At 44.8% G+C, this 15,682-nt stretch overlaps 1 protein-coding gene across 1 annotated transcript in view; it reads right to left on the minus strand.

Moving 5' to 3' along the window:
* Positions 1–14,006, minus strand: part of LOC134348723 (sushi domain-containing protein 6-like) — a 57,674-nt gene extending 43,668 nt beyond the window's left edge. The window contains exons 1-2 of the mRNA XM_063052531.1: positions 13,501–14,006; positions 1,682–1,825 (exon numbers count right to left, since the gene is read on the minus strand). Of these exons, the coding sequence (XP_062908601.1) occupies positions 1,682–1,781 (100 nt within the window). The 5' untranslated portion in view covers positions 1,782–1,825; positions 13,501–14,006. The remainder of the gene's footprint in view (positions 1–1,681; positions 1,826–13,500) is intronic.
* Between the last annotated feature and the right edge of the window lie 1,676 nt (positions 14,007–15,682).

Here is a 15,682-nt window from a genome sequence, read left to right on the forward strand (position 1 = left end):
GTGTGGTTTGGCTGGAGCAGACCCCGCCCCTTCCTCAGCACATTTGTCAGCGTCTGGTAACCGCAGCTCATTTCACGAGAAGTAGGAACGAGGAGCACAACAACAAAGAGGCCGCCCCAGCTGCCTGCGTTATACAACGTGCATTACTTATTGCAGGTCAACTAAAGTCTTCAGGGTCATCAGCAGCATAAACGGGCCACAGAGTCACGCGGCTCCCGGTTCCAATATACAACAGGCCCGTGGCGAGGGACAACTGCTGATCTGCACCCACTTGCGCTCTTCCTGGCCAGACAGACTCATCCAAACACTCCTGTCTAAAAGGCTCCCTTGCATTCTCATTTGGATACTCTGCTGCTGTGGATTAAAAGGGTTCAAACCAACTCTGTTGCATGCCAAAATATTAAAATGAACAGCAGGACCCCCGGTTAAACCTTTCTCTTCAGTTGTTTGTCCAACTGGCTTGCCGTCAGGGATTACGGTGGATGAAAAGTGGGGTATATATCAGAGCAGAGCTGGCCATCAACACTCCAGCCCTTTCCCTGCAGTTACATCTCAAATGCAGGATTGGAGAAATGACTGGATTGGTGGGTTAATTGGCTGCTGTAAATTGCCCCTATTAAATGGCGGTACAGTGGGGAGGGGGGGCAGGGGCAAGGAGCTGATGGGAATGTGGAGAGAATAAACAGGATCAGTACAAATAGGTTCTCGATGGTCAGCACAGACTTTGTCCCTGCTTGCATGCTGTGTGACTAACACCAAAATGAATCGAATCCCTGTCCTGATGATCTAGCAGCAGAGTGCAACACATCGAACTGAGGACAGATTCATCCTACGAGGCAGAGAACCAAGAAGAAAGAGTGGGGGGGGGTGTTGAAGTAGGTGGGGGGTGTTAATTAGGCACTAATTAATTGAAAAGGAAAGTATACCAAATGTAAAACCTACAGGGCTTGCTTCTGATCATTTGTTGAATAATTGTGGTCACTCCAAAACTGTTACATGTACCAACCTTCTGCAAGTTGGGAAGTTTTAGGTGTTCCTAGAATTAAATCACTGCAGTACCAAAGGGGTTCAGAGACTCAACCAATGCTGGTACCTTACCGATAGACTCCTTCATAAATGAGATACCAGCTCTCAGCCCAGCAGCATTTCAATTTGAAGAACTTTTTGTCCTCATTTTCACTCCCTCTACTGGATCCCATCTCACAGCTTCCAGATTTACAGTGCTAGAGGTCTCTGCACCCTTTCAATTCTGACCTCCTGAATGGCCCACCCACTCTTCCTCACATCACTTCAGCAGCTGGGACCCAAGCCTTCAGAAATGCTGATCCTGAGTGCAAACTCCCACTCCTCAGAGGCTCAGACAAGTAAAACAGGCTGGCGGTCCAGCATGATACAGAGAAAGAAATCCAGTGCTCCATTTATAAAGTTTTGGCACAGACTAGAAGGGCCAAATGGCCTGTTTTCTGTGCTGTAGTGTTCTATGGTTCTACTAACCACTCCCCGCCAACCACCACCACACAATCTACCAATATCTCCTCAAACAATGTCACATTTTGTCCAACTGTGCTCTTTGGCTATTGCAAGTTACCACTCTCGTCATGACATCATGCCAGTTGGAAGAGATCCAGAGAACCACATCAGGATGGAGTTTGCCCACCAAGACACACAAAATACGACCTACCATTTGACGCAAATCCTTTGGAGATGCAGACGATGAGCACCAAAATCAGTGTTACTCGGTGTTGCCCGTGGCTCTTCCGCAAAATCATCCCATTGCACATGTTTCAAGCCAAGAGACTAAGGCCGGTTCGTGAAAGTTTCAAACCTGCGTCATAAAAGAATTAAACAAAAGCAGGGAAAAAAAATCATTACACTGGTAAATCCAACAAGATAACAAACCTGCATTTGCGTTTTACTCCTCACATCCCCAGGTTATCCCAAGTTGTCTCATTTGGCTATAAATTTTGAGGGTACTGTTACAACACAGGTTAAAAAAGACACCCATTCTTCACACAGCCTAGTGCCACAAACAGGAACTTGGTAACCATGATATGATATTCCTCTGGATGTTATTGAATGAGAAAGAAATGAAAAGACTGAAATTCCTGACACTGCCTGTAAGGAGTTTGCATGCTCTCCCCGTGAGCGTGTGGGTTTCCTCAGGATGCTCCGGTTTCCTCCCACAGTCCAAAGACGTACTGGTTGGTAGGTTAATTGGTAACTGTAAATCGTCCCATGATGAGGCTAGGATTAAATTGACAGATTACTGAGCGGCGTGGCTCCAAGGGCCAGAAGGGCCTATCTTACGCTGTAACTCAATAAGTAAACAAACATTGGCCAAAACTGCAAGAATCTCTCTGCTAGTCATCTTTTTAGCTTTCGTCCTCTTCCTTTCCAGTCCCAATGAAGGGTCTCAGCTCAAAAGCAAAATCAACTGTTTAATCCTCTCCACAGATGCTGTCTAACTGCTGAGTTCCTCCAGAACTTTCTGTGAGTTGCCCAAGATTTCCAAAGTCCACAGAATCTCTTCCATTCAGAGCTAACGAGGATATTTCAGCTTCATTTGACTGAGCTACTGGGGTCGGTTTAATTTGCAATCACCACAACACAGCATTTACTGTGCACTATGCTGGCCTGTGAGCCCGAGGTATTTGTCCAAACCTCTGAAATGGGATCTCCTGTGTGACTGTACTACTTGCCTTGTCGTGACCGAATGGAAGCAAGGAGAACAGAGAAATCTTTGCACTTTGTCCACCTCTCTGTATAGAGCCAACCCCTTGAGCAAAGTGTATTTGAAAGTTATGGGAAAGTAATGAATCAGTATTTTTTTTGCTGATTTTCAATGTTGTGTATGATTTTCACAAAGAGTTCATACACAACATCGAGGCTTGCTGACAAGACTGTGCCACAAACAAACCCAGGAGAAAACTCAAGTGTATGTGCAAAAGTGACTTTTCATTTCTGTAAATTAGAGACAGGATACAAAGAATGTTTGAAATCCAGTCAGGTGGCCAAGTCTGCAGTTTCCATTTAGCAGGGAGGGCAATAGGCAAAACAGTTGAGTAGTGATAAAAAATATGGAGGTAGGACAATTGGAGGGAAGAGATCATGTGATGAAGCCTCCAAGGCCAAACCCATCCAGCACCAGCAACCCCAACTGGCAACAGTGCAGGACCCCAAGCATTATTTCCTTCATGCACTTGACACTGGGTACATTACTCTGCAAAATAAGCAGAGAACCAAGCGAAGAATGGGATGATAATGCAGAGGGGGCAGTAATTCAGTGTCACTCGTACAAGAATCTCAATACAGTAGGAGCAAGATTTCAGGGACAAGGTACACTTGCAATGCTCTAATACAGGGTAGTTGAGAATTAAGGATATTAGGACCAGATCAGAAAGAGAAAAAGCGAGGACTGGAAGCAGCAGAGGCATCTGCTTGAATGGTTGTGACGGTAAGGGGATGATAAAATTCCTCATAATTACAAAGTTAGGCTTGTGGGAGGTGGTACTGCACACACAAAGGCTGAAAGTAGCAGACTACCTGCCAACCGAGCAGAAGAGTAAAAATGCCACATTTAATCACTGATGTGTTCTGAATTAACTTACCTCAGCACAGCTAGCTTCAGCGCCGAGAGGAAGTGAAAGTTTACTAAGTAGACACTCTTACCTGCACAGCGTGCACAGACAGATGAAATGTCTCTGTTCTGTTCATTGACGCAGAAACACAACACAGCTGCGTTTCCACCCCGGCCCAAAACTCTGCATTGGTAATGAGGTTGTTGAGAGCGTTTCTTTAAAAAGTGCTTATACAGCCTCTTTCATAACCTCACATTATGCCAATGCACTTCAGAGCTCACTATGTATACTGTTAAATATAGTTTCTCTGGTAACTTAGGTAGGAAGTATAGAAAGATCCAAAAGCAACGATAAGATCCAAAAGTCTTTTCTCAATCATAAGGTGGCCAGGAGAGCGATTACCAACCTGATACACCATTAGAGCAAAAAAAAACCAGAATGGATGCTGGAAATCTAAGATGCTGGAAGCACTTAGCAGGTCAAACAGTATTGGTAGAGGGAGAATCAGGGTCTTTGACTCAACTCCATTGATGCTGTCTGACCTGCAGAGCATTCTGGAGGCTTGAAATAAAAAGCAGAAAGCTCTGAGGTCAGGTTTCCAGCCTCAGCACGATATTGTTCTTGCACTGGGAAGGATTCACTGCATTTATTGCGTCACAGAGTCGTGACGAGGCAGAGCATGGAAACAGGCCATTCAATCCAATGAGCTCACCCACTACATTAACCCTGCACTGATCCCATTCCCACCAAATCCCCCCAGATTCTACCACTCGCCTACACACAAAGTGGCAGCTTACAGTGACCAACTAATTTATCAACCTGCTCGAGTTTAGGAATGTAGGAACATCCGAGGGAATCTCGCCAGATCACGACAAGAGCAGGCAAAGAGATCGCACCCGAAGTCAGGATTGAACCTGGGTGGCTGGAGTTATGAACTCCACTAGTGCTGCCACTGTACCACCCTACTGTCAATCCAAGAAAACAGATGGCTTGAGCAACACACGTACATACAATGCTCGAGCAGAGGTTCCCAATCTGGGGTCCACGGACCCCTCACAAAATGGTATTGGTATAACAATGGTCGGAAACTCCTCTGCTAGAGGAACTCAACAGGTCAAGCAGCATCTATGAAGGGGAACAACTAGTTGTCTTTTTAGGACAAGACCAGATTAAGATCAGATGTCTTAACCCTGACTACCTGTGATGTGTGGATCTGTTCTCCCTGCAATCAAGTGAGTACCCCCCCTCCCCCGGGATTCCTTCCTTGCCCCCACCCCAGGGATTCCTACTTCCTTCCACATCTCAAATGTTACGTCAACTGGCCGCTGCAAACTGGCCCAGTGTAGATGGGCGATGGGAGAATCAGTTTGGAATTAATGGGTAGAGGAGAGAATGGATTACATGGAAATAAGTGGGGGAAATTGATCACTCTGTGAGCGGGCATGGACTTAATGATTATTATGTTGTGGGAATTATGAAAAAAATGGAATGTGGCTGGGCTTGTGGCAATAAACAAGCTGCCATTTATTTGCCCTGTATTCCCAAATCTTGCACAGATTCCATCAGTTGCACAGGCAAATCAACGTACCAGCTCACCAATGCAGGAAGGAAGGAAGGACGAGCGAAGGAGCAAAAAAAAACACACACACACACAAAATCATAGGGAGAACATGCAAACTCCACAGAGACAGCAGACAGGGATCGAACCCGAGTCCCTGGAGCAATGTCTCGGCCAGCTGCCTTCCTTTGAGAGGTCGAGCCAAAGCAAACTTCAAGGTCTCTTGAATAGAAGAATGGAGCTCAGTGGCATCTGAGCCAAAAGACAGTGCAGCACTCCACTCAGAGTGACAGCCTGTAGATTTTACTCGTCAGTCAACTGTATCTTTAACCTTCTGACACTTACATGCACCAGTGTCATGACGCAAACCTTAGATCTTGTTTACACAAAGCTAATCTAGCAAATGACACCAGGAGTCTGTCTCCAGAGGCATGATCAGAACTGCCTTTTGAAATGGCTAGAAACAGCTGGAGTATAAAAACTTCCCCACTGAATCTGATTGCAAGATTTCCAGGCTGAACTCCACCTGCCACCTCAGCAGCCTGTCCGTGTCCACTGAAACCTACAACAACCCTCCAACACTATCCACAACTCCATCAACCCTTATGTTATCTGCAGATGTCATCTTTTCCACTTCCTCATGCAAATCACTTACTAAAAAAACAGAACGAAAAGCAGGGGTCCCAGAACAGAGTGATGGGGCTGAGGATGGGACGGTTGGTATACAAGTAGATGCAGTTTATAGTGAATCTGATCTGTGAGGAAGGACAGGGAGATGATAGGTCAAAATTGCAGTAAGTGAAATGAGAAAGTGTAACAAAATCGAAAAGGGTGATGAACGTAGAACTAAAGCAATATATTTGCATGCACACAGTATACGGAGTAAGATAGATGATCTTGTAGCACAGTTAAGAGATTGGCAGGCATTATATTGTGAGCATCAGAGTCAAGGCAGAAAAAAAAAATCATACGACAGAGCTTTAACATCCAAGGTTACACATTGTACGGAAAGGACTGGCAGGCGGGCACATGGGGTGGGGTGGCTCTGTGGGTAAATAATAAAATCAAATCCTTAGAAAGAGGTGATATAGGTCAGATGTATAGAGTTCTTATGGGTCGAGTAAACAGCAAGGGAAAAAAGAACTCCAATGGGAGGCCAAGATGGGAGCTACAAATTACAAAGGGAGTTAGAAAAGGCATGTCAAAAGGGCTAAGTTACAATAATCATGGGGGATTTCAATATGCAGGTAGGTTGGGGAAAATCAAGTTGGTACTGGATCCCAAGAGAGAGAATTTGTAGCATGCCTAGAGATGGCTTTTTAGAACTGCTTGTTGTTGAGCCCACAAAGGGAAAGCAATTCTGGATTGGGTGTTTTGAAATGACCCAGATTTAGTTAGAGAGCTTAAGGTAAAGGAACCCTTAGGAGACAGTGATCGCAATATAGCCTGATTTATACTTCTGCGTCAAATGTACGCCATAGGTACTGCGTACCCTACACCGTAGGGTGACGTGCACCTCCCCAAAAAAGTAACTCACGCGTCGCGGCGACACAGACTGCAACAACTGTGATTGGTCCGCTTGGTAGCATTGCATTTCCGGTTGCTTTTCTCTGCCACGTCTGTACACTGATGCAAAATAAATGGTTGGAGATGATGAACCAAATCGTCAAATCTACCTACTGACATCCAAAAATATTTGAAATGCATTTCCTCATCCATGTCTCTTGCGAAGAAACTCAATACAGTGGCATAGAAACCCCACCGCTAACTAGCGTTTTGGCGGTGAATTGCACAGCGATGCAGACACAACAACACATGCTCGCTACGGCGTAGGGCTACGCATAAGTATAAATCAGGCCTACGGCGTAGCCCATACGCACAAGTATAAATCAGGCTTATGATAGAACTCACTCTGCAGTCTGAGAAGGAGAAGATAAAATCAGATGTTATCAGCATTACAGTGGAGTAAAGGGATTTACAGAGGCATGAGAGGAGAGCTGGCCAAAGTTGTCTGTAAGAGGACACTAGCACGAATAACAGCAGTGGGGGAGTTTCTAGGAGCAATTTGGAAGGAGCAGGAAATATGCATCCTAAAGTTGAAGAAGTATTCTAAAGGCAGGGTAGGGCAACCAGGGCTGACAAGTCAAAGACAGCATAAAAGCAAAAGAGAGGGCACATAATACAGCAAAAATTAATGGGAAGTTAGTGGACTGGGAAGCTTTTAAAAACTAAAAGACAGCTAAAAATCCAAAGAGAGAAAAGATGAAATGCGAAGGTAAGCTAGCCAATAATATAAAAAAAATACAAAAAGAGTTTTTTTTTCCAGATATATAAAAAGTAAAAGAGAGATAGGAGTGGATATAGGGGTGCTAGAAAATGATGCTGGGGAGATAGTAAAGGGGCAGGACAAAGAAATGACAGAGAATCTTCACTGAGCAAGAAACCAGCAGAATGCCAAAAGAGCAAGAGTGTCAGGGGCAGAAGTGAGCAGCACTGCTATTACTACGGAGAAGAGATGAGAAAACATTTCTTCAGCCAGAGGGCGATGAGTCTGTGGAATCCATTGCACAGACGGCTGTACAGGCCAAGTCACTGGGCATATTTAAGGTGAAGGATGATAGGCTCTTGATTAATCAGGGCATCAAAGGTTATGGGGAGAAGGCAGGTGAATGGGATTGAGAGGGCTAATACATCAACCGTGAAGGAATGGCGGAGCTGACTCGATGGGTTGATTGGCCTAATTCTGCTCCTATGTCTTATGGTCTTATTAACAGATCCCTGTGCAACACCACTAATCACTGACCTCCAGGCAAAATCCTCTAAATTTTTATTACAGTATTCCCAAAACCACAGCATACTAGTGAAGCTAACTCTCACAATCTCTGGACAACCTCTTCCTCTCAATGTCACAAGTTGCAGAAAAAGTGCCTGCTTTTAAGTTGACACCACCAGCTCAGCTGCAGTTTGCAGCCAAGTCTGAAAATATGTCATGGTTTAAATTCCCACTACAGGCACACAAACAGAAGAGCCAGGCTGCCAATTTAGCGAAGTACTAAGGGCGTGTCAGAAATGCCATCAGTTGGAAAAGACGCCAATATAAAGAAACAAAAGCAGGCTATGAGGCTCTCTGAACCTACTGCAGCAGCCAACAAAATCAATACTGATCTACCCAATGCAGTCACGTGCCCAAAATCCATCGATCTCATCTGCACACGCAGCAGCTCTGCTCCTGCAGTTGGGACACAGAATTCCAAAGATTTGCAACATACTCCGCAAATTTACCTCCCCTCATCCCAGTCTTAAATAGCTCTGTATCCCGTTAGTTCTGGACTCAGCAGCCAGAGGAAACAGCATCCCAGCACTCGACGTGTGAAAACCCTCTCAGAACATTCATTCTCCCATTGGGGCCATCAGTCACTCTGAGGTTACAGTGAATGTGGGTCAGATCTCTCCATCCTCCTCTGGCGAGATAGGTCAGTATCAGACACCAACAACTCCACCCGCTCCAAGATCAGCATGTCATCATCAGATACAAGAGACCAAACCGCACATGGGCCTATACAACAGCCCCACACAACCTCAGTGTGGCTTTAACAGCTTGTACACCCTAGTAATGAAAGTCAGCATACCATTAATCTTCCTAAATAGTTACTGTGCCTGTACGTCTAATTTACCACCTCCTTAATCAGTTCACCCACATTTCTCTCATTTTCCCATTCTTAACTCTATCTGCCATCTCTTATTTCACCTACCAATGCCCTTTAGAGAGATGACCTCCCTCACAGGTTACTTTCTCCACCTACATCAGTTTCGTCAGCGAGCCTGGATAAACGACACCGCCTCTTGATCTGTTAGTTGTGCAAACTGTCAACAGCGGGAGGGCCAGGTGTTCCTTGTGGCACCCCAATAGTAACAGTTTTCCCACTGAAAAAGGCCTGTTAATTACCTGCCCTTCCAATAATTACCTACAATCCCACAGGCCCTTAAACAGAGGTCCAGGCTTCCCTCTCTACCTGATATAGAAGGCCCTCTTTAAAAGGTAGCTGTCAAGGGTACTCTCTCCAATTATACAGACAGATTAATTTGGCAATGCTGTGTGAGAGAGTGCAGAGTACAGGAGTCACCAGTAACCATTTGAAATGAATAGTCCGTTGTGCTTTCTTAATCTCAGAATTCCAGCGAGGGAGCAGGGAAGTTTGCCCAATTGTTAAAATGAATAAACCAACTTGCATCAATAATCACTGCTATATCAACATTACTGAATGGATTTCAGAGAACTTGCTGGCTTCTACATTTACATATTATAGCTTATTCGTGTGGATTCCTAAAGTTCTCAGAAAAGGAAAGAATATAAAAGTCAAGGCAAACCAGAGGATGCATTGGGTTTAAAACTAATCCCCCCCCCCCATCCAGTTGTTCTTAATTAGTCTTGGCCAGACTACTGTACGAAACCTCCCTCTCCATTAGACATCCAAGGTAGTCACTATGGACAATGCAGCCCAGAGCACAACAGCCTGAAACTGTTGTCAGCAGCAAACAGACTGCAGGAGGAACTCAGCAGACTGAACAGGGATAAAGGAATTGTCAACGTTCCAGGTCAGAATGGGGCAGCATTTAACTATTACTGCACCAGTGAGCCAGGCTCAATTCCACTGCTGTCTGTAAGGAGTTTGTACGTTCTCCCCATGACCTCAAGATGCTTTGGTTTCCTCCCACATTCCAAAGACTCATGGGCTAGTAGGTCCATCGGTCACAAGGGTGTAATGGGGTGGCGTGGGCTCGCTGGGCCGCATAGGTCTGTTACCGTGGTGTATCTCTAAATAAACAAAATATGGAACTGGAGGTCCTCCTTTCCACCACCCACACACACACAGATGCTGCTCAATCCTCTGAGGTCACCAAGATTTTGGTTGCAGCATTTGCAGTCTCGTGTCTTTCTAAACTGCTCCCAGATTGTTAAGAGAGAGAAAAGAGATGTGAGAATGTATATCTTTGTTTCAACAGCATTATGTGCCCACCCTTGGCAGGCTTGATGGAATATCAAGTTATTTCACCAAACTCATCCCATACCTGCCCAGGAACACCAGTCTGTATTGAGAGAGTTTTACCCTATTCCAACCACATGCTTTCCAGCTGCTGGAGTAATTTGCTGTTATAATGCAATTGGGAGATTATATTAACTGTCCAGGAACCACATAAAGCAGGCAAAATAACTGTGCCTATGGAGAGGAATAAACAGTTGATGTTTCGGGCCGAGACCTTTAATCAAGATGCTGCCTGAGCTGCTGAGTTCCTCCAGCATTTTGTGTATGGAGTTCATTTCAAGCATCGTGTTCATGTTCATAACTATGCCTTCCTCTCATGCTGGCTGTCACAATATCAAACTTTACTGGGATGTCCACTGCGGGAAAAATCCTTCAGTTTCAAAGAAAGCCACAAAAAGGAACCAAGAGCCAGTCCCACGCGATTTGGCCTCGGTGGCATTTACCCCTCAGTGCAGAACTGAGCACAATTCATAGGGTGTAGGCATCTGACATTGCCCCAGGCCAGCTATGCTGTGGGCTGTATTCAGCTACTGATGGAAGAAATGTGAATGAAAGCTTTATGCTGGGTAAAGAAGGGACAATGTCTCCTAGGGGTCCTGTCCAGATCCTGTGCACTCTAACACAGACACTGGACCACAATAAGGAAGTAACAGAAAATGTAATGAACAGCCCATTTGTCCAGCCCAGACTGTGCAGGCTGATTACACAAGCTTAACCCTGGCCCTTTCTCTCCAATTCCCCTCACCAGAACACACTCTGGCAATGTACTCTTAAATACTAGCACAGTGTCTGCTGCAAAATACGGCTCACCACACCACAATACTACAGTTCCTCTGCCCTAGTTACTTGATAGTTAACACTAGCATTCAATGCCCTTTATTCCATATCCACTTCTCTTTTTTTAGTCCTGAACAAGACTGTCAATTCACCAGCTTCCCCTGTAAAAATTTCCCCTTTCTCTCCCTCCAAGTCATTCTTCTGCATACCAGACAAAACTTCCTTAAAACTTGTGTGTGTGTTTCTCTGTTCACACAGGGTAACTCGATGCAGGCCGTTAATCAGGCGTTGTGTCAGAAAAGCGATACTTCGAGCTCCCGAAAGTATCCCACTCTCGCAATGACTGTTCCATCTTTGGACTTCTCCCCTGTGTCTTGCTGAAGTAGGCGCATCAGAAACCAATTCATCTGTTTAGCCCAGAGGTACTATCCACGTGTCTGAGTGGCTTCAGTTGTAGAAATTCAGCCACTTAACATTCAAAGGCTAAATATCGCAACCTGATATAATCTGCACTGATGCTAGGTTCCTTGGGGGGTGGAGGGTGGGGGGTGGGGGGGTGTTCCATCGGGCAGCACAGTGCACAGCTTCAACTACTCAGGTTGGTAATTGGCTTACTATTGTCACATGTACAGTGAAAACATTTGTCTTGCATGCACTCCATGTGGATTATTTCAAAACATTAGTACATTGAGGCTGTCACAATTATAGAGAAAGTGCAATGCAGGTAGACAGGGTGCAAAGTTCATGGCAAGGTAGACCATGAGGTCAAAAGTTCATCTTTATCAAACAAGATGTCCATTCAAGAGTCTTACAACAGTGTGGTACAAAAAGCCATCCTCGAGCCTGGTCTTGTACGTTTAAGTTTTTGTATCTTCTGTCTAATTTGGAGGGGTGGATGAAAAGGGAAGCAGTTTGGGTGAATGAAAGTGAATTTCCAGGGTGGGAAGAGCCTTCGATTATGCTGGCAGCTTTTCCAAGACAGGATGAAGTGTAGTTCGACCCCGTGGAGGGGAGGCTGGTATTCATGATGGACTGAGCTGTGTCCACAACTCTCTATGATTCCTTACAGGCCCTGGCACAGCAGTTGGCATCCAAAGCTGTGAGACATCCGGATAGGATGCTTTCTGTGGCACATTTATAAACAGTTAGTGAGGGCGAGCAGGAACCTGCCGATTTTACTTAGCCTTCTGAGGAAGTAGAGGCACTGGTGTACTTCGTTAACCATGCAGTCTCCCTGGTGACAAGCTGTTGATGATGTTTACACCTCAGAACTTGAAGCTAGTAACCATGATCACCTCAGCACCCACTGGCTCAATCCTAACATCGGGTGCAGCACGAGTGTGGAGATGGCACATGTTCCCCATGCCATCTGTTTCCCCAGAATGCTCCCAGGGTTCCTCCCACACCCTTGTGACTATTGCCTCGCCCACCAGCAGCTGACACCGGCCAAACAACAATGGGGCTCGCTCATCCACAGGGCATTGAAGAATTCAGTCATACTGATTCTCGGGATTAAATTTAGCTCTGCGAAAAAAAAACTGTTTATAACAGTGAGCAGACCCGGAATGTGTTCATGTGGCACAACTCTGACAGAACTATTGGATCATATGGTTTAAATAGTCCAACAACGTCCAATAAGAGAGACAAACAGTGCACTTTGAGAGCTGCTGTGTTGCCAGCAGGAATTTCTAGTCTTTGCAATCCTCCTCTCAGCAAATCCAAAAGTTGACTTGAGAATATCAATGCTTCGAGTGTTTAAGGATAGCTTCCCATCGTCACACGCCGAGACCAGCTGTCGAGGCCGACACCGGGTTAGCTGCTCAGTCCAATAGCGGGATTTAGTGATCACGGCTGGTCTTGCATTCAATACCACACATGTTGCATAATGTCTCTGAACCGCGCAGGGAATAAGTTAAAACAAAGGGGGCCCACGCACAGCACTGAAGGTGTGTCTGTGAGCTCTGTGGGAACTATTAGGAAACACAAGGGGAAATTGGATCCAGGAACGGGTTCCGGTTGCAGTCGGAAAGAAAGTTTTAAAAAAAGTTTCTCAACCGGAGCTTTTCAGTTTGACTGGCATAACATACAACACCCTTCAAAACGCGCAGATACACACTCTTATGTCAACAAACGCGCTGGCCTCCAGCAGTTTACTTAATTTGGTGTGGTTGTAAAAGATTAAGGAAACGTCGTTTCAAAATGCATTTCGAAACACTGCGGGGTTCAAAAGCAAATCAGCCCTCTCAAACCGAGTTAATGTAGCCCAATGTGAAGTTTTACGTTTTAACTAAATATCACAAAGGGCCCGGTTACACCAATATTGTCACCCTCTTCTCTTCCAGCCACTCCCCCCCCCCACCCCACCCCACCCCAAACAGGACGATATCTGCGGACACACACACAGCTAATATTGAATTCGTGTCACTCCTCAGTTCTTCTGTAACAGCAACCCGGAAAGAGCAACGACCATGGTTAGAACTGAAACCCCAGACTGAGCTGAAAGTGACAAAGGAAGGCCGTGAAGAAGGAAGAGAATACTCACCCCAAAGGAAAGCGATCACTTTAATTGCAGATTAGGACGACATTCACATTGTATCCATCCCAAGCATCGCTGCGTCCCGGGGAAGGAGCCGTAAATCCGCTTTCAAAATGTATGATCCGAGGGAAAGATCGCGTATCGGGATTCCAAAATGTATCCGAGCGCCAGCGTAACTCAGCAGAGGCCGTATTTCCTATGGCTAATGTATCCAATCGCACCTTCACTGTTCACTTCCTCCTCCAAGGATCTCTCAGCAACTACGTTCGTCACAGCTCCCACCAATGAGGAGCCAGGGTCAAATCGGTCATGTTTTGGACTTGCAGACTTAAAGGGACAACCCCCACTTCATTTATTAAGAGGGCATTCTTGCTCTTCAGACCTAAAGACTTGCTTACTGTGAATGAGTGAATGGCAAGCAGTGAGGTTACCCTGAAAAATCAAGAAAGAGTAAATGCTGGAAGTCTGAAAGAAAAACCAGGAAGCTCTGGAAAGGGAAACAGAGTCAACGTTTCAAGTCGAAAACCTTTTAGCTTGTAGAGAATTTGTGAGCGGGACAGTGCTGTCTATCTAATATTTAAAAATATTTGAGAAATCTCATGTGTTTGTTGTCTTGTCACTCTGACACGTGACTCGTGCGTGCCCCGCTTAAACTAAAGACGAAGTTGCACCTGTATTTTCACACTCCCGTGTCTTTCTTTGAATTTGTTTAATGTTTTGAAGTTACGAAACATGGCAACGAGGTTTTTTTTAAAAAACAAACCCGGGATGGCTGCTGACTTGTTAAAGCGGAGAGAGACGTTCCACCTAACAAAAACGGAGATGGAAACGGTCGAGTTACAAAAAACATGTGTTCTTCGGACACATGATCGAGTTTCCAAAAAAAAAGGCCGTAAATGGAGGAATTCGAGGTTCATAGAGTGTGCACTCATTTAAAAAGCAGAAATGGCCGGCTACGTTAGAAAGACCAATGAGCTTGATTACACAACGTGCTATTGGCTCATATATACTGAGTTATTGGAAAAGTATTAATGAAATAGCTATTGAGAAGTGACTGCTAATTTTGCTGAGTTCATTGGGTTTAAAGGCATACAATTTGCTGAGTTCATTGGGTTTAAAGGCATACAATTTGCTTCAACCTTTGACTTCTCCAACTAAACCATCAGAAATGAGTTTTTAAAACGCAAACACGAGGAAATCTCCAGATGCTGGAATTTCAAGCAACACACATAAAAGTTGCTGGTGAACGCAGCAGGCCAGGCAGCATCTCTAGGAAGAGGTACAGTCGACGTTTAAGGCTACTATTATATAAGTGATGCAGGAATGCTTAGAACAGAGGCCATTGTTGATTACAGAATACTTTCTGAATCGAAGAGGTTGTCTGATCATTGTCAGTTCAGTGATGGGCTTAACGATGCACTGAGAGATCATTTAGTTTGTGGAATCTTAAAAGAAAGCATTCAAAAATGGTTCCTAACTGAAGCACAGCTACCATTCAAAAGAGCAGTGGCATTCACTGTTTCAATGGAAACTGCAGACAACCACAATTGAGTTGCAGTCAGGAATGAAAGTGAGAGTGAATAAAATTGCAGCGTCTGAACAGAAACCAGCCTGGCCAAACAGATTGTGTTATCGTCGTGGTAGGAGCTCAGATGCACCAGACAAATTCAGACGTAAAGATAAAACTTGCAGAAAATGCAAGAAAGTAGGACAAATAAAAAGAACACACTGGGCACAGAGAAGAGAGAAAAAGATAAACAGTCAAACTGCAGTTTGAAAAAGAGCATTATTCTATATACTGTTGATGAGCTATCTGATAATGATGAGAGTGACACAGGACTGTGTTGCAACATACATAAAATGATGAAGGAACTCAGCAGGCCAGGCAGCAGATATGGAAAAAAAAATTATTTTCTCTGCTGCCTGACTTGCTGAGTTCCTCCAGCATTTTTGTGTGTGTTGCTTTGATTTCCAGCATCTGCAGATTTTCTCTTGCTTGTGACAGGGACTGTGTAGCCTTGAGATTTACAGTGTGAAAATTAATAATAGACTGGCACTAAGGCTTATGTGAGAAGTGAACAGCATATTAATTAAAATTGAATTAGACACTGGTTCGGCTGTTTCAGTCATCCCACAAAATAAGTTTGAACAGCATTTCAAAGATAACAAACAGAAGCCTACGAGGAAC

This window comes from Mobula hypostoma, chromosome 1 (assembly GCF_963921235.1).
Source record: "Mobula hypostoma chromosome 1, sMobHyp1.1, whole genome shotgun sequence".
In the NCBI taxonomy this organism is placed as follows: Eukaryota; Metazoa; Chordata; class Chondrichthyes; order Myliobatiformes; family Myliobatidae; genus Mobula; species Mobula hypostoma.